At 36.8% G+C, this 22,960-nt stretch overlaps 1 protein-coding gene across 1 annotated transcript in view; it reads left to right on the forward strand.

The window, feature by feature from the left end:
* ALDH1A1 (aldehyde dehydrogenase 1 family member A1) overlaps nucleotides 1-22,960 on the forward strand; it is a 55,150-nt gene that overhangs the window by 23,749 nt on the left and 8,441 nt on the right. The window contains exons 5-11 of the mRNA XM_035029046.1: nucleotides 602-663; nucleotides 2,258-2,386; nucleotides 3,957-4,070; nucleotides 8,275-8,377; nucleotides 10,470-10,654; nucleotides 13,610-13,774; nucleotides 19,420-19,577. Coding sequence (XP_034884937.1) covers nucleotides 602-663; nucleotides 2,258-2,386; nucleotides 3,957-4,070; nucleotides 8,275-8,377; nucleotides 10,470-10,654; nucleotides 13,610-13,774; nucleotides 19,420-19,577 — 916 coding nt within the window. The remainder of the gene's footprint in view (nucleotides 1-601; nucleotides 664-2,257; nucleotides 2,387-3,956; nucleotides 4,071-8,274; nucleotides 8,378-10,469; nucleotides 10,655-13,609; nucleotides 13,775-19,419; nucleotides 19,578-22,960) is intronic.

The following is a 22,960-nucleotide window of genomic DNA, read 5'->3' on the forward strand; positions in this document are numbered from 1 at the left end:
TTTCTTTCTTTCTTTCTTTCTTTCTTTCTTTCTTTCTTTCTTTCTTTCTTTCTTTCTTTTTTTTTTTTTTTTGATGAAGAGATTTGCTTTTATTGTTTGGTAGGAAAAAAAAAAAGCACCTTTTAGAATAAGCCAGTAGGCTTGTAGGGAGATATTTTTTAATTCTACTCTTTTCTAATTTTGTTATTTTTACTTCAAAAAAATTCTACCATTACTGATAGAACTGTCAGAAACAGAACTCTAAGTTATTGTCTTAGCCACACACCTTGTACCTTTTTTCTAGTAAACTTCGAGAATGAGGATAATTTAAAAAATAGCTCTCCTACAAGATCAGAGAATTAAATATCTTTCAGATATATTCCAGTTTTGCATCTTTGCCTTGACCTACATCAGTTTTACAGTTCCTCTCATTTCACATTACTATTGCAGCACTCGATTTTTCATTTCATAAGTGGTTGGAGATAAGGGGGTTGTTTTTATTTCTTTATTTGTTGTTTTGTTTTCAGTTATTGTCTACACCTTCTTCTCACATCAACCCATGACCATTCCTTGAATGTCAAGCATATTTGTCCACAAATGATTTGTGTGTTTTATTTTGCAGATGGAAACTTTTTTACTTACACGAGACATGAGCCTGTTGGTGTATGTGGCCAAATCATTCCTGTAAGTTGGTCTCCTATATGATTTTCAAGCTTAAAAAAGAAAAAAAAGAAAAAGAACTCTAATTCTATTTCATTTGGTAAAGAAATTTTCTCCAGCACGTAGGGATTCTTAGATATTTGCTAAATGTGGAACAAATGTAGTAACTGATGAGCTCAGGTCTCCCTGTGACTGAACTCTTTGGATATGAAGGAGGTGGTCCAGAAATATATCTATATTGTGGGGTATCACTTGAGTGTGTTTTGATATTACAGCATTGACCTATCTTAGCCTTTCACTCTGTGATTTGTTTTTAAAAAACTGTGTTATATACTCTTTTTAAGACCCATGCTTCACACGTATGTAACAAAGCAGCTATTGTTGGCTTCTCTCTGTAGGATGCCATTTTAGCGAAGCAGTATGGCCTACTATTCTCCAACACAAATTATCTCCCCGTTGAGACTTCTCATCATGGAGAAGAGTAGCAACCAGTGTTTGAGTCCTAAATGCATTTTTTAAATTAAAGTGGAAGAAACTGTTGGAGTACTGTATGGATTATCCTACCTTTAGCTGTATTTTTAAACAGAATCATGAAGATTTTCTTTTAAACCCAACAAATGGGAGATGATCTAAATGATTTCACCGACATATTAGAGAAGCCAAATAAAAAGATGTTAAAGTATTCTGAAGCTTTCAGCTGGGAAAGCGTCAATGACTTATCTTCTGCTCCAATGAGATTGAAATGCATCCATAGCCACATTTTGAGTGAAATTGCTCATTAGTTCAAAACTCTCAATAAAACTAATAAAAATTACACAGTCCTGAATACTAGTAATAGCTAATATTTATTGCATGCCTATGATGAACCCATCACTCTCTTAAGCCTTTGGCCCACTTTCCTGAAGAATCCTCATGATAACCTTTTGAAGTAGAGAGGATTTTTATCAGCATTTGCAGATGATGAAATCATGCATGGAGAGCATGTAACTTGTCTGAGCTCACTGGGCTGGTCAATGATTGAGCTGAGATTTGAACCAAGTTCTTAGCCACCAGACCCTAGACTTTTTGTCTTTAGCAAGATATTTGCCTTAGAAATAAACACTGCTACTACTACAACACCCCCCCCAACACACACACATACACACACACAGTTTTTATTATTGAAATATAGTTGACACACAATGTTATATTAGCTTCAGGTCACTGCTAAATATTATTACTGGGTACATGGTTACAACAAATGATCTATAAGGAGGGAGGAATAATTACACTTTTCAAAGATGTGCAGATAACTTACAATATGTTTAACAGTCAGGCTTGATTTTTAAACCATGCAGTAATTTTTTTTTTCCTCCAGTAGATGAAGAACTCAAAATAACAGCACTTGGTAAAATTTTTTGGCTCTCTTCCACTCCTGTCCCATATCTACTTTACTTGAAGCTTTCCAGCATTTATCAGTTGCTTTTAGCAATGAACTTAATTTGAAGACACCAGTTGATTACACAAAACTACCACAATTATTATTCCACATCTTTAGGTAGTGAATAATGTAGAAGTTAGATTAGCAAATGGGGCTTTCAGCAATACAAAGAATCTATTGTTCCCTGTTGCTTTCTAGTGGAATTTCCCGCTGGTCATGCTCATTTGGAAGATAGGGCCTGCCCTGAGCTGTGGAAATACCGTGGTTGTCAAACCTGCAGAGCAAACTCCTCTCACTGCCCTTCACGTGGCATCTTTAATCCAAGAGGTGAGTTCCCCAAATCAAAATATGTGTGAGAACTCAGGAACTCTCCTTTCCACTATGAAGGACTCACTTGGTGCTACGTAAACCACTTGCCAATGGCTCTGTCCAGATGAGGACACATTGAATATGGCCACCAGCTGAGATTTCCAACAGTCAGCCGAAATGAACTGCCCAAATGGAGACAAGAAGTCAGACTCAAAGGCTTCATGTCAAACAGTCACCTTATGATCACTTTTAGTTTGTTTCCTTAGCTTAACTCATGAATGCGAAGTCACGTTGAAATTGATGTATCTTTCTTTCAAATGTTGAAATGAATATTGGTTTCTAACTGGCACTAATGGCCTGGAGGTTCTGCAAATTTTTTTAAACTAATCCCTCTGAAGGTTGGGGCCTGTGTGCCAATATGCTTGCTTGTAATATTGGGCCACATAATTTTTTTTTTTTTTTTTATTTGAGAGAGAGAATGAGATAGAGCATGAGAGGGGGGAGGGTCAGAGGGAGAAGCAGACTCCCCGCCGAGCAGGAAGCCCGATGCGGGACTCGATCCTGGGACTCCAGGATCATGACCCGAGCCGAAGGCAGTCGCTTAACCAACTGAGCCACCCAGGCTCCCGGACCACATAATTTTTTAACATATCTTTCCATGAGGGGACGTGTTTATATTCTGTTTTCTGTTGTGGTTTTCTCTGCATTTACCTTCTTGCTCAAAAACTGGCCAAAAAAAAAATAAAAAAAAAAAAAGCACATGAAATTTATTTTCATCAATTATCCAGGTTGGGTTACTGTCTTTTTTCTTGCAATGTGTTGCCCTTTGTCCTTCAGATCTTTCCAGAACTTAAAAACCAGGCTTTAGTTACTAGAAACTTAAATTTAAAAAATCTGAACCTAAATCTTAAAACTATTCTTCACTTCAAATTTTTTAAAAAAAGGGAGGGCAAAAGAAATGTCAAAATGGGGCATTTTGATGCCAAGAATATGAAATTTCAATGTGCCCATCTCAGGTACACACTGTTTTCTCCCTGATCATTCTTTAACCAGGAATGAAATCAAACTGTGAAGCTTAGTCATGCACGGGAGGATAGTTCTTATCTAATGTTTTACTGATTAAATATTGCCAGTAGGAATTTGCAACCCAGTTGGTATGGCCTAAACAATCAATAGCTAGAAACTGAAAATGCAAGATCCTTTTAGCTTCTTAGTTTTGCCAGTAGGATAATAATTGCATTGTTTTCCTTCTATGTGAGTGATTTCCCAAGCTCTTTTCCACACACTATCTTTCTGAGTTACTATTATGAAATCTGAGGCAGCCATCACTGGGGCAATGATCCAGAAAAGTCAAACATGGATTTCTGCCCCCAAGGAGAAACACTTCCCCAGTAATGTAATTCGGGAGGTTTTTTTAAGTGGGCTACAAAATGAAATAATAATAATAATAGCACTTAAATGAATCTTTCTTGGTAGAGAAACTCATAAGCTCAGCATCGGGAGGCGGCTTTGATCCCAGACTCTCCTCTTTTTAATCACAGAATTAAATTCTCAGTTCTGTCATAACCATTTTACTTTTTATCCTCAGGCAGGTTTCCCTCCCGGAGTAGTGAACATTGTCCCTGGTTACGGGCCTACTGCTGGGGCGGCCATTTCTTCCCACATGGATATAGACAAAGTGGCCTTCACAGGATCTACAGAGGTAACATTAATCACTCAGGCCAGTACTGCAGAAGGTCTGCATGTCCAGGTGTCAGAAGCATGTTTTGTGTCACTGTTTTTAGGCCGACATTTCTCTAAAACAAAAGTTCCTTTTAATGATTTGTTCCTTATTCTAACCTTCACACATGTTTATAGAACATAAGCAGATGTGGTTGAGATGAAGCGGGGTACCTGTCACACACGCGGCCTGCATGAAACTGTTTCTAGTGGGTTCATTACTTTCCTGACAAGAAATAGAGCTGATGAGACCCTGTCGTATGATTAGTATGGTTTATGATAGAAAATCTAAATTAGGCCGCAGTGATTTGTATGAATGGATGTAATCGTACCCTGTAGATTATGGAAATTAAAGAGCAGAGCATCACCTTTAGCTCCTTATTTGGGGCTCTCTCTTTCCTGATCATTCTGAAAGGGAGCCAGCGACTCAGCTTCCTGAGTGTGACTGCTGGCTTAGCTTAATTTTTATGCCCCTCCGGCTCCAGCTTGACTTTCCAGAAGGTTAAAGAGCAGGGTCTCAGCCATGGGCGCTGCAAGAAGAGGCAGGAGGGAGAGAAAGAGGGAACCGCCTGGAAAGTGGAGTTTGGGAGAATGAATTCCCATCTATTGAGATGAGTTTCTGTTGCAAGCAAAAAGAAAGTGGTAAAATCATACCGTATCAAGCAAAAAACAGTTCGAGTCCTCCTGTTGGATGATGTGACATTGTGAGATGTTCAGTGCAAACATCTTACCGGTATACAGTATAAAGGATGAAGAATGAAAAGAGCCCCTTCTTATAAAACTGCGGTTACACATAAGATACAAGACAGGATGTGATAAGATACTAAGAGCTCTATAAGGGCATTCACAGCAAGGAATGATGATGTCTACATAGGGGCGAGAACCTGCTCTGAATTTTGAAGAGCGGTTACTTTTTTAACTCCCCAGAGATTGAGAAGCAAGAAGAACATTCTAGATAACGAGGAGAAGCTAATTTGATTATTTTATATTCCAAATTAGCCACTCCAATATAAAGAAACATTTACATAGAGAACTAAAACGGTGGAAAGTAAAATTTTATTTTTCTTGATCTTTTAAAAACTAGATAAATACAAAAATACTTTTTTATGTTTCCTAGACACAGAACAGAAAAGGTTTACATTCTACAAACGCTCATTGAGGTAGGGGAAAGCAAATCCTGCATTCAGGATTCTGTGGACAGAACAACTGGGAATGAGACATGGCAGTAAGTTAAAAAAAAAAAAGGTGAAGTCACAGATCAAAATCATAGCAGAGGTAAAGGCAGGAAGGTACAAATTCCTCAGCCTAGCATTCTAAACCTCCATGCACATTTGCTGCTCTAGATTCCATGCCCGCTCATTCCCCGGCTCATCTGATCGCATCTCTAGAATCCCTGCCTATTTGTCTTGGCCCATCCCTGGGTGCTTTGGAGCACTTTACTTGCTAAAAGTAGAAAAAACTCTGAGATTAAAAGACTGGGAAACATCTGGGTTCAAATTCTGACTCTACCCCTTTAAGCAGTGTGTCTTCCAAACATTAAGTATCATTGCTACATTTGTATTTCTCATTTTTATGTGAATAATAATAGCTACCTTATTCTACAAAATACAATTGAAGGAGCTAATGAGTAGTGAAATATCGAGCACCCCATAGGGTATTCAGATGTATCTTTTCATTCCTCCAGGCTTTTGCTCACTCGTGGCCACACCTACTATAATATGGCTTCCACCACCTGCTGCCTCTTTGGCTTTCTCTGCAGTCCCAGGGGCATCCTGAGTTTTAAACCACCCCCCATGTGTGTTCCCCATTGTCCGTGATCTATAATTATGATAGCTCATGCCCATTGCTTTGTCATTTATCTCTCTCCTTTGCTGACCATCCTCAAAGACTGTCCTAGTCACTGTTATCTGCAAAAGCCAGTATAGTAACTACTTCCGAGTAAGTATTAAATAACTAAATGTAACTAAGGTGATTTTAGAGGCCACACAGAAAAACCAGTCTTTCTGGGCTCTCTTTTAGCTTCAGGTTTGTTGCTTGGCAGATAGTGGGAAACTTGCCAAGTGCCATGAAAGAGGCAAACCATGGATTATATCTTTTGTGGTCACGGTAGCAATGATCCTCTTTCTAAAAATGCTTCTGGCAAGGTAAGAATTTTAATGTCCCGTTAGATTCATTTAAAACAGAATAAAACAAAACAAAACAAAAAACAGAATCCAATGCACATTGTGCAGGATGTGGTAAATTAGACCATTTTCACTTGCTACTTCTGTCTCACATGACAATGACACAACATCATGGGACATATTGCTTACCATAGTCTCGAAGGTTCTTCTCTTTCTTCATTGCAGACCTCTTTAGGAAAAATAATGAACCTTTACTTTTTTCCAAGTAAGGGAACAAAACCATGGAACAAAATTTATGTTTCCTTGTTTTGGCTTTAACTAGACCTTTGGGAAAACTCAAACCTTTTATTTGCCATCGAAACTTGTACTAAACAAAAGTGTAACCTTTCTCCCTTACTCATACTTCTGGCCACTCTTCATTCTAGTTCTTCCGACATCTGTTGCTTTTAGAAAAATATCTCTGATCTCATTCCCTTCCCTGAGACACAAATTATCTAACAAAGTTTCTCCAGTAAATATTTCTAAGTTAAAAAAAAAAAAAAAAAGATGAAGAAAGAATTTGGAGAATTCAAAGGAGGAAAAGGAAAGAATGTAGGAAATAAAAAATTCTTAATCATTGTAAATGAAAATTTAAAAAGAAGTATATTGTGGAAGGAAAATGGCATATAAGAAAAATTTCAGATAGGATTTCCCCACCGCAAGTCTCTTCTCAGTTTCTTTTTATTAACCTATATTAAAGGATTTGATTTAGCACCTGACATCTTTAAATAAGATAAAAACATTGGCAGCTTAATTATTGCTCTGCTCTGTAAGGCATGGTAGCAGTCAGTTCAATAAGCACATAAAATTCAAACATATGCTCAGCAAGCACCTACTTATCTTTTGTTCAGTTGGGATAGAAACTTTTTATTAAAATCAGATGTGTCAAATAGGGAAAAAAAAAAAAACAACAACCCAGAAGCAAGATAAAATGAATCATCTTTCAAAAAGAAAAGCAAAGATCATTTAGGACATTAGGACTTCAATAAAAATAGTAAAGAGGAAATAGTTATAAAGCAGGCCAGGTCTTAGAGATGGAAAAATAAAACAACTACAGAAAATAATCTTGGTGGGATGGGAGCCACAGAGGAAAAAATGAAAACAATGTCTTTCTCTGAAGAGGGGCAACTAGCATTAAAGAAGAAGCCAGAACAGTAGGATTCCAACAGCACAGAGCACAGATCCAATTTCTTTTTTCTAGCTCCACAGTTCGAAGTTGTGGGGAGAGAGAGGAAGGGAGGAACGGAGGGAGGGAGGTGGGGGGAGAGAGAGAGAGATCTGGCAACCAACCGTAGTTCAACAAACCCCCACTGTGACAGAGAGTGCTGAGAAGTATGCAATGATAGGACTTTATCACTGCCACCAAGGGGGTGATATCTGTTTGGGAAATTGATGTGTTTACAAATAATACAATCCAAGGGAGACTCTGAAACAGTTCTAATGAGGGTTCTATGGGGTGTGGGGGGGTGGGAATAAGAGGAAGAAAAAGTCATGTCTGCCTAGAGTCAACAGAGCAAGCTTCAAAGAAGAGTTCAGGTATCAGCCGGACCTCAAGGAAGGCTGGGATTGGGGGCGGCCCGGGTCAGGGTGGGCATATAATGAGAAACAGAGATGAGGTTTAGGGGGCAATAAATATGCCAGCTTGGATAGAGTTCTCTGGATTTCAGTAGAGGGATGAAAAGTCAAGTAGATAAGTGATGGTTGGATCGTGATATGTCCAGTCCATAATAGAAAGATGAAGTTCTGATTAAAACGAAAAATACCTCCTGCCCAGTTCTGTCTGTCAAGATCAGCTGTCATTTTCTATGTATCTGTTCTCATGAGTGTTTTTCTGATTCATTATGTTTATGCTCGGGTAGAGGAGCCTTTGATATCTGAAGGTGCCAAATCTTGAGAAAAGCCATTTAATGTTTCTCCCCACTGGAATTTAACTATGGCACAAACCTCATATACATTTAAAATGCTAAATAAACCCGCGTTCAGGAGAGCAGATTCAGCCTCCTCCTCTGTAATGCTCCATTCCAGGTTGGCAAGATGATCAAAGAAGCTGCGGGGAAAAGCAATCTGAAGAGGGTGACCCTGGAGCTTGGTGGAAAGAGCCCCTGCATTGTGTTTGCTGATGCCGACTGTGAGTGAGGGCCACTCTTAACTTTTCACCCCTCATCGTGGTGTCTGGCAATGCCGGACGGTGACCTTGAAGTTTATAAAAGGGTTTGCTTCTAACATCAAAATGTAAGGCATTAACCAGAACCTAGAATGACTCTTGAAAAATCTCTCAAAATGTCCTAATGTGTCACACCTAGATGAGTCTAATGCAGACACTCTTTCTTCCTGGAGTGGAATAGATTGCCATTTTCGCAGCTGAACTCTAGGCAACCAACTGTCTTGCACTTGGGAGCTGTGGTGTATTTTTTTTTTTAATTCCATGCCTGTAAATATTAGCATTGGGTTAGGCATGGTGACATACCCCCAGTTATGTTGGACTGGGACCAACTAGAGAGATGGCAAATTTCACATTTGTCATTTCCCTTCGCTCTGGGTCATACACACATTGAATGAAAGGGTCAGAAGAGAATAACACTTAGCATTTAAGGAGTTTCTCTCCCTTTTTTCCTAGCTCGTGTGGTCGAATTTACATATATTCCATCTATAATTATGATGTGACTCCCCTATACAATATCCCTGGTTCATTCTGATTGTATTATCGAGTAGAATCCCACAATTCTATTCTAAGTGGGAGTCAGTCAGCAGAAATGGATTCTCAAGCATTCATCTAGCTCTTTCTTTGATAGCTGTAGCATAAGGTAATAAACAGAAATGGCTGAGTGTGATCTTAGCCGAAGCTTTTCAGAACACACTGCCTTATTATATATTCCACAAATATGATAAGAGTCCTGATTTTTACCAAACCTCTCTAGAAACTGTTTCCACTACAACTTAAGTAGGTGCGGTTAGTTCACAAAGTAAATATCACAATACTCAATTGCTATAATGTTGAATTAAATCTCCACCATTTAAAAAATTAAAATGCAGAGAAAACCTCAGGTTGTTTAGGATTTAGTGATGACAACCTATTTTTCCCTTTCAAGCCCCATTCTACCATCTCACATATGTAGATAAGAAGAGTTTATAGGCATATATGAAATAATATGGCATATTTTAAATAAAGTTGGAAAATGTTTTTCCTGGAACAGGGCTGTCAAGGTGGGTGAGTGATTTTGAATATTAATTTTTTTTTCAGAAATATCATTTTTCCTATTGATCAGGGTGTCTAAAAATATTTTTAAATTATTTAATGCAATAGATAGTTCATGTTTCCCAATGAATCATGGAACACTACATCAAATAAACAAATAATGAAAGAAAGAAAGAAAGAAAGAAAGAAAGAAAGAAAGAAAGAAAGAAAGAAAGAAAGAAAGAAAGAAAGAAAGAAATGGGAATATGAGATACTATCCTGGCACTGTACTAGCCTTTGGAATAACCCAGATTAACAATATTTCTTTCCTGTCCTCAGAGAGACCACAACCCAGGGATGGAAATAAACTTTTCTAACCTTTTTTGTTTTGTTTTGTAACACCTCGATTGAAAAACAGTTTAGATACCATAAAATTCACCTTTTTAAAAGTGGGAAAAAAATAGATAGTTCATGTTTTCCTTGTCATTTAGTTAAAATCTGAGACCTGAGATATTCAGTCATCTAACTAATTATAAACAGAGATTTTTATAAAAATCATGTGTAGGGGTGCCTGGGTGGTTCAGTCAGTTAAGCGTCCACTCTTGGTTTCGCCTCAGGTCATGATCTCAGGGTCCTGGTATCAAGCCCCAGGTCAGGCTCCATGCTCAGCAGGGAGTCTGCTTGAGATTCTCTCCCTCTGCCCCTCCCCCCATGTGCATGCGCTCTCTCTTTCTCTCTCTAAAATAAAAATATCTAAAAATCATTTGCAGTGGGATAGGATCTTCTGACACTTTCTATATTCTTGGTAGTGTCTATATTAATTTTTTCAGATTCTATATTTGTGGCTATCATTTCCATATTAAATAAAGGATTAGAAAGGTTAATTTGTCACCTGGCTGATAAGAGGTGGGGTGTATTGAATCTACATCTGACTGTGCAACTCATAATTTTTCTATAGCATCCTATTGCCTCTGAGAGCGATGTATACAAATATGTAATCTTTAAAAAAAAAATCTCTTCTTCAATGTGAGTATCTTCTTTGCAGTGGACAATGCCGTTGAATTTGCACACCAGGGGTTATTCTACCACCAAGGCCAATGTTGTATAGCTGCATCCAGGCTTTTTGTGGAAGAATCGATTTACGATGAGTTTGTCCGACGGAGTGTTGAACGGGCTAAAAACTATGTCCTTGGAAATCCTCTGGCCCCAGGAGTCAATCAGGGCCCTCAAGTGAGTATACAAAAGAAGGAATAGCATTCACAGGGGACAAGAATAAAGTGTCCTCTCTAGATTTGCTTTTTATTGAATAAGATTGTTTCATTACCATAGATCTTCCTAGGTGACAATACTGTATCAGTTCGGTGTTTCAAAAAAAAAAAAAAAGCAATGAATCTAACTCCCAGTGTTAAAGAAAGCTAAATCCTGGGATAAGTACCTGACAATGCCCAAAGGAACAAGGAGGATATGCTACCTGACCTCATGGAGTTTACAGTCTGGAAGAGTTAAAAGGCTAACTTGGCTTTTTCTGCCCATGCCAAGATAGCCAAGTAGGAAAACCTTAAGATTTAGGCAATGCCAAATATTAAAACCTAAAAGCCCTCAAATAACTCAGCTGGTAAATGAAGTAATATGTTGTTTTATCTTAATCACATTATATTTTATATTTTTTCATTGGTAAAGTGATTTTCCAATTTGATTTCATAACCCACATCAAAGGTTATAACATTATCAGAAGTTGCATCTTGTCCTAATGCAGAGACATGGACTTTCAAAATAGAGGCTGGATTTAAAATCTAACTTCCCTGAGGCTCTGTTTTCTCATCTGTAAAGTGGAAGTAGTAACACCAATCTTGCAGGGTCAGTGCACAGTGAAATGCAATAATCTATACAAAGCATCTGAGTGCCTGGTTCACAGTATGTGCCCAAATGTCTGTTGAGTAAATGAAAATTGCATGCTTCCATTTATACCTATGGTGACAATTACTATCACAAATCAATAACTTCATATATCCGCTCTCATTGCTCTTGTTGATCTTTGGTTTCCAAATGATTTAAAGGATGTTTCAGTGTCATTTCTCAAACTTTCTTTCTCAACCCATCAACCCTAAGGAATTAAATAATTTGCACATTCAAACACATCAAAATGTATACTTTGAGACTCTTAAACAATGCCATGCCCTATTACGTCTCATAGACTAGCCCATGAGCTAATGGTCCATCACAATTAAAGAGCCCCTGCTACATCCTAGCCTTACTGAGAAGTTCCTGAGGGCCAAAAGGAAAGCCAAATTCAGGTATGGCCAATCTGAAACCTTCTGAGGAAGATTTGTATTTATGGTGAAGCAAAATTAGCCAGACTACACTGAGTATGTCCCGAGGTATGACTGAAAACTTCCATCACTAGGCCTAAACTCTGGTGTAAGGCTCTCAGTCTTCCTGTGCATTTGAATCACCTGAGAATCTCATTAAAAATGCGAATTCTAATGCAGTAGGTCTCGGGTGAGGCCTAAGAAATGCATTTTGCCACCAAGGAACGCTAGAGTGGCTGGCTAGAGAACCACATTGTCAGTAGCCAGACCCTACTCTATGAATTCCTGTATTCTTAGAAGTTATTGACCATCTAAGTTTTCCAACAAACAAATTCTTCCCGCCTTTACCTCCCAGTGCATAAGCAAGACTAGGACTGTCCCCAAATATCCACTCTGGTCACAGGCGGGTACAAGTTATGACTTAGGGAATACATCTTAAAATGAAACACTCCAAAATCATGATTTTTTGAGGCCATAGTGAGATTAATACTTTGGAAGAGGCCAGAGAAGCTTTGCATGGAGATACATGGATCCTTGGCTAGTTGCTGGAAACCTGAGTATTTTAACCAGACAGAACTAACACCACCCCTTAGTCTCGCTGTAGTAAATACTAGGCAGCAATTTAAATATCAAACCAACAGTTATTAAACCAACATTACAACTTCCTTGATCTGCTGGAAATGAAGGAACGTTTCCCTTTGAAATACTCATTTAAATATCATGCACAAAGGAGGACTGAGCAACATTGTACCAAATATTGTGCCAAATTTTAGAAAACGGTTTCTGGTTTCAAATAGCACTTAATCTCATTGGATATGGGAGCTGGGCTGTGTGCAGTTAGTTTGTGACCTTTTTCTGGGATTTGGAAGATGAGGAAGATTGCAGAGTCAAAGAAGAAGATAAAGAGCAACACTTTCTAAGTAGTGAGAAAAGACAGGCTGAACTGGCAAGAGGCCCTTCACCTTAACTCCTGGATCTTCAATCTTTTTCCTTTAAAACTTAACCCCGGCCACACCTGAGACAGGGCAGTCTTGACCAGCGATTTTAGAGTCCAAAAATCACTAAGTTTTTCAGCCTCCCAAAATTGAGACAATTGAGACAATACATAACCCCAATTCCAGTGCATGGGGGGAAGATGTGTGCTCTGGGTATCCCAGCCCAAACTCGAGTTAGGTTTGCTTTTGTTTTTGCTTTTTTTCCTTATAAAAAATACTGCTTAACAAACCATTCAGACCCTGTCATTCTTGTCATGTTTTTAGAGGTAGTCTCTGTGATGAAGCGAGATGCTAATAGGACAGGCTAGAAACTGGGATCGACCTACTGAGACTGCCCCACGGGGACCTGGACGGGAGGATGCCCACGCTGCGGTCAGCGTGTATCCGGCCAGAGGAGGTTGTCAGGAACGAGGAGCAAACAGAAGTCTAGGGGTCTTCAAAGCCCTAAAGCATCTGCTTTCCAACTGCCAAATTTCATTAAACCCAGTATCAAAGTTCTCTTCTCCTTTTCCTCTTTATTTCAGTTAGGACTATAGTTTTCAAGTGTGTTTGACTGTTAACAGGCATTTTTTTCCCAGTGAAAATAAATGACAGTAGTGTGAAGATGTTTACATTTGTTCGCAGGGCTGATGTGCTTTGCTTACGTAATGGTAAAGCAAATGCTGAATACAAATATTTACCTGTAAGTGTTCCTTCTAGAAAAGTCAGGAGAATAAACACAGAATGAATCTGAGCCTCTGTCAGCTGTTTTGATGGAAGATTTCACTCAGTAACAATCCTCTAGCATTTTGAATCCCTCATTAACAGGCTGGGCAATATATTACCCTTATAAACTTACTTTATTCATTTATTTCCCTTTCCATGTGATATTTTTCCTACAGATTGATAAGGAACAATATGAAAAAATACTTGACCTCATTGAGAGTGGGAAGAAAGAAGGGGCCAAACTGGAGTGCGGTGGTGGCCCATGGGGGAATAAAGGCTACTTCATCCAGCCCACGGTCTTCTCTAACGTTACAGACGACATGCGCATTGCCAAAGAGGAGGTAAATACTTTCATTCTGCTCTGTTCCCTTTGTTGCCATATGTTCTCTATGTGTGTGTACAAAGCCTCCCTTTAAAATTTTCAGTTCTTGGGGAGTCTGCATGGCTCAGTTGGTTGAGCATCCCACTCCTGGTTTTGGCTCAGGTCATGATCTCAGGGTCATGAGATCGAACCCCGCAACGGGCTCCACACTCAGCATGGAGTCTCCTTGTCCCTTTCACTCCCCCTCTGCCTCCCTTCTCAGCTCACACACACATGCACTCTCTCTAAAATAAATAAATAAATAAATCTTTATAAAATAAAATCCTCAGTTCTTTTAACATCTTTCTTGGTGAATGTTACTTTTCATTTCTGTTACTGATAAATGTCTATTTGTAATCAAGACTAAAAATAGTAAGGAAGTCATGAGGCCAGCCAAGAATTTCCAGCCAAAGACAGATCAGGATGCTTAACAATTTCTAGGGGCTTCTTCCGCAGCTTTAAAGTAATGGAAAAGAAAACTTCATTTCGTTGTTGCTTTTTCTCCTCTGGAAATAATATATTCAAAGATAATTGGAAAATGATTACATGATATGCAAGATTTTTTTTCAATTAAACTTAGTTTGTGATAATTGTAGATTCAACTGTTGTTATGAGAAAGAATGCAGACAGATTCCCTTGCTTTTTACCCAGTTTCGTACAAATGGCAACATCTCGCAAAACTATAGCATAATATCACAGCAAGTATGTTGACGTTGAAACAGACAAAACACAGAACATTTCATCAGCATATGAATCCCTCATGTTTCTTGAATAGCCAAATCCATGGCCCTCCCATAAACCCCTATCCTTAAGCCCAGGCTTTCCCTTATCCACTAATCTGTTTTCCATTTCTATAATTTTGTCATTTCAAGAATTTTACATAAGTGGATTCATACTCCATGCAACCCTTCGGGATTGGATTTTTTTTTTTTTCCACTCAGCTTAATTTTCTACAGATTCATCTAGGTTGTTGTATCTCAGGATAGTTTGTTCCTTTTTATTGCAGAGCAACAAAAATAATAAATGAAATTGGGAAGACTGAATCCTCTCACTTCATTCTTCTTCAAAATTGTTTTAGCTAACCTAGTTCCTTTGCTTTTCCGTATAAATTTTAGAATAACCTTGTCCATATATATTTTTAAAAATCTTGCTGGAATTTTCAGAGGAATTGTGTTAAACGTGTCTTATCAATTTGATGAGAATTAACATCTTTATTGTATGGAATCTACCAGTCATTGAACATGGTTTGTCTCTTTATTTATACCTTCCTTGATTTCTTTCATCAGGATTTTATAGTTTTCAGTATATGAGTCCTAAACATGTTTTATTGAATTTATGCCTAAGTATTTTTTTGAGCTATTGTAAGTAGAATCTTTAATTTTTGTATGCATACGTTTATTGCTAGTATAAATAGTTATAACTGATTTTGTATATTTTCTTGATGTTGCCAAACTCAGTAATTCTAGGAGGTTTTTGGAGATTCCTTGAGAATTTGTATGTAGACAATGGTGTCATTACAAATAGGAACAACTATATTCCTTCTCTTCTCATTTGTATGCTTTTTATTTCCTTTTTTTGCCTTTTTCATTTGCTCGAATTCTGCACTATGTTGAATAAGAGTAGCAAGAGTGAGCATCTTTGTTTTGTTCTCTATCGTAGGGGAAAAGCATTCAGTCTTTGTCACTGAGTATGATATTAGCTGTGAGATTTTCATAAATGCCCTTAATCAGGTTTTGGAAGTGCCTTTCTATTCCAAATTTGTTGAGAGGAAAAGGAGGATGGATTTTGTCAAATGCTTTTTCTGCATCAACTTAGACGATTATGTGGTATTTTTTCTTCATTCTATCAGCGTGGTGTCTTGTATTAACTGATTTTTGAATACTGAACCAGCCTTATATCTCTGGAATGATTCTCACTTGGTGATAGTGTATAACTCTTTGTGGGTATTGCTGAATATTATTTGCTAATACTTTTTAGGAATATTTGCTGTAGTTAATATTTGTCTGTAGTTTGAGGGATATTGGTCTGTAGTTTTGTTTGGTTGTTTTTATTAATAATAAGAACCATTTAGTGATTGCTCACTATGTGCCAGATATAGAGCTAAGTGCCTTATAAACAGTGTAAAATATAAATATATTCTTATGAAAAATAATAAATATAAATGCTTTATTTATGTAAAGATTTATATTTCTGACATTCCTATTCATTTTTATAAAGTTTAGTGTATATTATACATGTATATAAATATATTTATATAAAGAAATAAAATATTTAATATAAACATGAAATATTCTTATTTAATTCTCACAACCTCTTGAGAGAAGTATCATTATATTGTTTTCTTCTCATAGAATTTCTCCAATACAAGAAGAAAGCCTGTAGTCTTTTCTTCCCAGAGATAAATACTCTCTTTTATTATTTTCACCTATTTAGACTGGTATTTTTTTCTAATAAAAAATCTCAGAACATTTATAAGGTGTATGATTCCTATGTTACCTTATAATGATTGGAAACTAAATAAAATTAAACATAGTATTCTGGTCCAAGAATTTTCCTAAATAATGACATAGTAGTTGTTTTCAGTTCCTACATGTTATATATATTTTATTACCCCTGTGAATAGAACATTTCAAACTTTTTAGAACCTTTTTGTACCTTTATGCCTTTTATATCTTGAGTTCTCCTTTGAGCCGCATAGTCAACTATGATTTATGATTCTTGTTATCATCCTAAGTAGTAGATAAAAAACCTAAGGCCCAAAGTAGGAAAGAGCTAGGTCACACGCCCAGCTAAGCAGCCTGGAGGTATAGTCTAACTCTCATGACCACCATTCCCCACTCTTTCTATGTGACCTACTGTTGCTCATATTGACTTCAGTATCCACCCAATCCCACCTAACCTAACAGTGTAGAATCCCATGGAGCATGTGGGAACCATTCTGTTAAAAAGTGATAGTGTGTTAATGTTAGAAGGAAGATTATGGATAACTCAGGCCAAAAGTCAAATTTATAGATGAGGTAATTGAGATCCAAAGAGCTTAAGTGACTTGTTACTGTTACGGAATTATAGCCTCATAAAACCGGAAGGATCTCTTAAACTCACCTCTCCAATCCCACTATGATCATTGGTTTGCTCCTGGCCATTGGCCAGCCAGTGTCTCTTTAAACAGCATCATCAACAGGTAACTCATTATTTCTTAGACTTTTCCGTGTCTGGACAATGCTAAGCACTAGAAAGTTCCCTCTAGCTGCATATGAATCCCTCCTCTTAAGTTCTGCTTGTTGGCCTCATATCTGCACTATGCCCTTTTCCGCATAAGAGCCATCCATATATTTGAAAATAACATTCATCCCCTACATGGCTCCTCACCCTCCGTATGCTCTTGGCCCTGTTTTCAGCTCTTGCACTTCCTAATTTTCCTAGACAAATATATTGCTGTTCAATATTTGGTGAGCACAAACTAATTAACATTAAGAAGATGTTATCCAGAGACATGATATATAACTATATAACTAGGAAAGGCTAGTTTGCATTTAGGAATTATAAATAATCTACCTCGTGGACAGAGGGGTTTTATTTTTTTTAAGATTTTATTTATTGATTTATTTTTTGAGAGAACACGAGCAGAGGGAGGGACGGAGGGAGAGGGAGAGAATTCAGACAGACTCCGCAATGAGTGTGGAGCTTGACACGGGGCTCGATCTCATGACCCTGAGATCATGACCTGAACTGAAATCAAGAGTCAGATGCTTAACTGACTGAGCCACCCAGGTGCCCTGGACAGAGGGGTTTTAATAAATACAGAGATAGATTCACTGGCTTTGGGCTATGAAGGTGTCCCATAATAAACTATAACAAAAAGGCACTGCCAATTCAAATGTACTGAATCATAATCTTTCATCCAGTGAATTTATATTTCATGTTTATGATATGATAGAGAATCTAAAAGGGTTATTTTCTTTACCTCCCAAAATGCCATCAAGCAAGGGGGAAAGTGCATAATCAAATTTGCAAGCAGTAAATAAACAGGAAAAATAAAACAAAAGATACATATGGATAATCAAACATAGTTTCTCAATACCAATTCAGCTGTCAACTGATTTTTTTTTGCATTTATTTGCATGTAAATTTTGCATGTATTGACAAATATTTGTCTTATTGGATCTGCTGTTCTTGCATGCCATGGGAAAAGATAAAGGCAAAAAAATACATTCAATCAAGGAAACATTTATTGTGTTCCTGTGATATACATAGTAGGGTGCCTCAAAGAAGCCTTGAACCATGTGCTTTGTTCAATTAAAATTAGGTAAGATATTAACACACTTATTACCATAGCTGCTATGTATCTGGTTCCCAGGTTACAATACAATAATTAGATTTACAGCCTTAGGATTTATACTCAGCCTTTGTGGAATTGTAACCCCCAACTCCAATACTTAGATCAGTGATGAACACCAGAAAACTCTCTTTTCTGATTTTTGCCTCCCACTAACTTACATTTCTCAGAAAATTTTAGTAACACTCAGAAGGACCCCTCTTTGCTTAATTTTAATATATGTTTTACAGAAACATAATACAGGAGCTTAATTTTTAAGAGAAAACCCACTTGTTTTTCTCCCATCTGGGGATGAGATACGGAATAAGTTGACTTTGGGCTGAGCTAACTAGAGAATCTAGCAAAAGTGAAAGAACAATTTAGGTTTGAATGAGCAAATTGGGAGTTTGTTTCCCATCCTATGATCATAGTCATTATTAATGAACCCATGCTTTAGTTAGTGGTTGAGGATTTAAGCTCTTACAGTAATGGATCATTTTGCTTGGTACATGTAAGTCGCTTAAGATTTGGCTGAAGAACAGAATCTGAACAAAAATTCATGTTGTTTCAGCTAATTTGGCTGATTATAAAAAGATCTAAGTCCAGTAAAGTAGGTGGTATTTCAGTTGATGATACACTGATATTTAAAACAAAATAATTATTAGCAATTATTACTTATTCATTTATCCAGTAGAGCAAGCATTACTTTCTTGAGTTTGCTGTTTATGTAGTGACTTGATGTGGAAAACTAGGGAGAGAATATAAAATATTCTTTTTTATTGTTTTTTTTTTAAAGATTTTATTTATTTATTTGAGAGCGAGAATGAGAGAGAGCACATGAGAGGGGGGAGGGTCAGAGGGAGAAGCAGACTCCCCGCCGAGCAGGGAGCCCGATGCGGGACTCCATCCTGGGACTCCAGGATCATGACCTGAGCCGAAGGCAGTTGCTTAACCAACTGAGCCACCCAGGCGCCCGAGAATATAAAATATTCTTAAATGTAAAAGAAACTGTGAAATTAATGACTTTATACACAGTGGTAAGTTCTTGGAAGTCTAATTCCAACAACAAGAAAATTAATATTACCTTATTTATTTCTACCCCATTTTGTTCCAAAGGGAATTTAACACATGACCATTGCCTATCTTAACCTCCCATTCCAGCAGCTACCGTTTTGATTCTTACACTTTGAGATGCAAAGTAAAATCTTAGTTAATGGTAGTTTGTAGGGGAATAAAACCACAATACCATTTAAGATATTTAGTTTTAACCTGTTACTTTGACTTATTTCATTCATTTTTTTATGGTATAGATATTTGGACCAGTGCAGCAAATCATGAAGTTTAAATCTTTAGATGACGTGATCAAGAGAGCAAATAATACTCTTTATGGCTTATCAGCAGGAATCTTTACCAAAGATATTGATAAAGCCATAACAGTTTCCTCCGCTCTGCAGGCTGGGACAGTATGGTAAGTCAAATCTACATATCGTCTTTTCAGCGTTAATCACATTAACATGTTACTTTGAACTTTGTTCTTTATTTACCTATTTATTTTTGAGGTATTGACATTGTATTATTTTCAGGTGTACGATACAATAATTTGATATTTGTATACACTGCAAAGTGATCACTACAATAAGTCTGGTTATCATCAGTCACTCTCCAAAATTAAATTTTTTTTCTTATGATGAGAACTTTTAAGATTTACTGTCTTGGCAACTATCAAATATGCAATACACAATTATGTACTGTAGTTGCCATGCTGTATATATATGTCCCCATGACTTATTTATTTTATACCTGGAAGTTTGTGCCTCTTGACCCCCTTCACATGTATCTCCCACTCCCAACATCCTACCCCTCTGGCAACCACCAGCCTGTTCTCTGTATCTATACGTTTTGTTTTTTAGATTCCACATGTAAGTGAAATCGTACAATATCTGTTTTTCTCTGACTTCTTTTACTTAGCATAATACCTTCAAGGTCCATCCAAGTTGTCACCAATGGCAAGGATTTCCTTCTTTTTTTATGGCTAAGTAATATTCCATTGTACACATATATCACATCTTCTTTATCCTTTCATCTGTTCATGGACACTTAGGTTGTTTCCATATCTTGGTTATTGCAAATAATGTTGCAATGAACATAGGGTGCATATATCTTTTTATTTCCTTTGGATAAATACCCAGAAGTAGAATTGCTGGATCATATGATAGTTCTATTTTTAATCTTTTGAGGGGCTTCCATACTGTTTTCCATAGTGGCTGCACCAATTTCCATATCCACCAACAGCACAAGAGAGTTCCCTTTTCTCTGTGTCCTCACCAACACTATTATTTCTTATCCTTTTGAAACTAGTCATTCTGACAGGAGTGAGGTAAAATCTCAAATGGTTTTGATTTGCATTTCCCTGATAATGAGTGATGTTGAGCATCTTTTCATGGGCCTGTTGGCCATCTGCATATCTTCTTTGGAAAAATGTCTAATGTAGATCCTCTGCTCATTTTTTATTGGACTCTTTGTTTTTTGATTGGTTATTTGTTGTATGAGTTCTTTATGTATTTTGGAGATTAATCTCTCATTGGATATATGATTTGAAAATATTTTCTCCCATTCAGTATAGATTGTATTTTCATTTTGGTAATGGTTTCCTTTGCTGTGCAGAAGTTTTTAGTTTGATGTAGTCCCCACTTGTTTATTTTTGCTTTTGTTGCCTTTGCATTTAGGGTTAGATTCAAAAATTTATTGCCAAGACTGACGTCAAGTAGCTTATTGCCTATGTTTTCTTCTAAGAGCTTTATGGTTTCAAGTCTTAAACTGAAGTCTTTATTTTGAGTTATTTTTGTGTATTGTGTACAAAAGTGACCTAGTTTCAGTATTTTGCATGTAGCTGTCCAGTTTTTCCTGCACCACTGATTGAAGAGACTGTCCTTTCCCCATTGTCTATTCTTGCCTCTTTTGTCATAAATCAATTACCATATATGTATGGGTTTATTTTTGAGTTCTCTATTCTGTTCCATATAGTGACAGTTTTACTTCTCCTTTTCCTATTTGGATAGTTTTATTTCCTTTTTGTGCCTAATTGCTCTGGCTAGGACTTCCAGTATTATGTTGAATAAAAATGATGAGAGTGGACATGCTTGTCTTGTTCCTGATCTTAAAGGAAAAACTTTCAGCTTTTCACCATTGAGTATGATGTTAGCTGTGGGTTTGTCATACATGGCTTTTATTATGTTGAGCTATATTCCCCGTATCCCCATTTTTTGAGAATTTTTATCATTAATGGATGTTGAATTTTGTCAAATTTTTTTCTGCATCTATTGAGCTTATCATATGATTTTTAACTTTCATTTTGTTAATGTGGTGGATCGTGATGATTGATTTGCAGATGTTGAACCATCCTTGCATCCCTGGAATAAATCCTACTTGATCATGATGTATGACTCTTCTAATGTATCATTGAATTTGGTTTGCTAATATTTTGTTGGAGATTTTGCATCTGTGTTCATCAAGGATATTGGCCTATAATTTTCTTTTATTGTCATGTCCTTGTCTGTTTTTGGTATCAGGGTGATGCTGGCCTCATAAAATGAGTTTTGTCTTTAAATTTTTGGAAGAGTTTGAGAAGGATAGGTAGTAAATCTTTGAATGTTTTGTAGAATTCACCAATAAATCCATCTGGTCCTGAAACTCATTTGTTGGGAATTTTTTGATTACTGATACAATTTCCTATTAGTAATTGGTCTATTTAGATTTTCTATTTCTTCATGATTCAGTCCTGAAAATTCTCACTTTTTTTAGAATTTAATCATTTCTTCTAAGTTGTCCAGTTTGTTGGTGTATAATTATCCATGGTATTGTCTTATGATCTTTTCTAATTTTGTGGTACTGGTTATAACTTCTCTTTCATTTCTGATTTATTTATTTAAACCCTCTCTTTTGTTCTTGGTAAGTCTAGCTAAAGGTTTGTCAATTTTGTTTATCTTTTTAAAGAACAGGCTCTTAGTTTTATGGATCTTTTCTACTGTCTCTCCATTCTCTATTCCACTGAGACCTTTCTTCCTTCCTTCCTTCTATTAACTTTAAGCTTCATTCTTCCTTTATTTTCTGGTTTCTTTAGGTGTAAAGTCAGATTGTTTATGTATGCATTCATGGGGAAAGGTGAGTTCAGGATAAACCTTGCTACTATCTTGGACCACACCTCACTTTGAATTTTTTCAGACTGATTTTTTTCATTTGGAATCACATGGCCTGCTGGACAAGCAGTTACTGCCTTAAAACCAAAGCCAAAACGAAACAAACAAACAAACAACAACAACAAAGAGCAAAACAAAAACGCTACTATATTGGAAGAACTTTAGAAGGTTATTTTCTCTGTATCTAGCCCCTAAATTGCTTACCCCAAATATTTTAATGTTTGGCTAATATAAGTGTTACTAAATAATTTTTAGGTACTTGGCACTGTGCTATATACAAGGGAGATGACCTTCTGCTTTAATCAATTTAATTATATAGTAGGACAATATTTACTTGATGCTCTTATGTCTGCAAATGTTTATTTCTTATATCGGTTTCTTATTCTGGGTTTATTAGAGATGTCTGAAGGTCTTAATTAGGAAGAACATAGTAGTTTTGAGAAACATGTCTCTTCATTTTTAACCTGATTTATACATGCTTTATATCTGATTTATATTGTATCTTCATTTATATCTCTTGATTTTTATACTTTAAGGCCATGCCTCTCAAACTGTTGCACCTCTGCCCAGCCCCCAGTGTCCGGACTGCTTGGTTGGTAATTTTTACCCCATCGAAACTCACTTTGTCCCCTCAGTCCATGTCAATATTTAAAGA

Source organism: Mirounga leonina, unplaced genomic scaffold, assembly GCF_011800145.1.
Source record: "Mirounga leonina isolate KUSES-001 unplaced genomic scaffold, KU_Mleo_1.0 Mir_224, whole genome shotgun sequence".
Lineage (NCBI taxonomy): Eukaryota > Metazoa > Chordata > Mammalia > Carnivora > Phocidae > Mirounga > Mirounga leonina.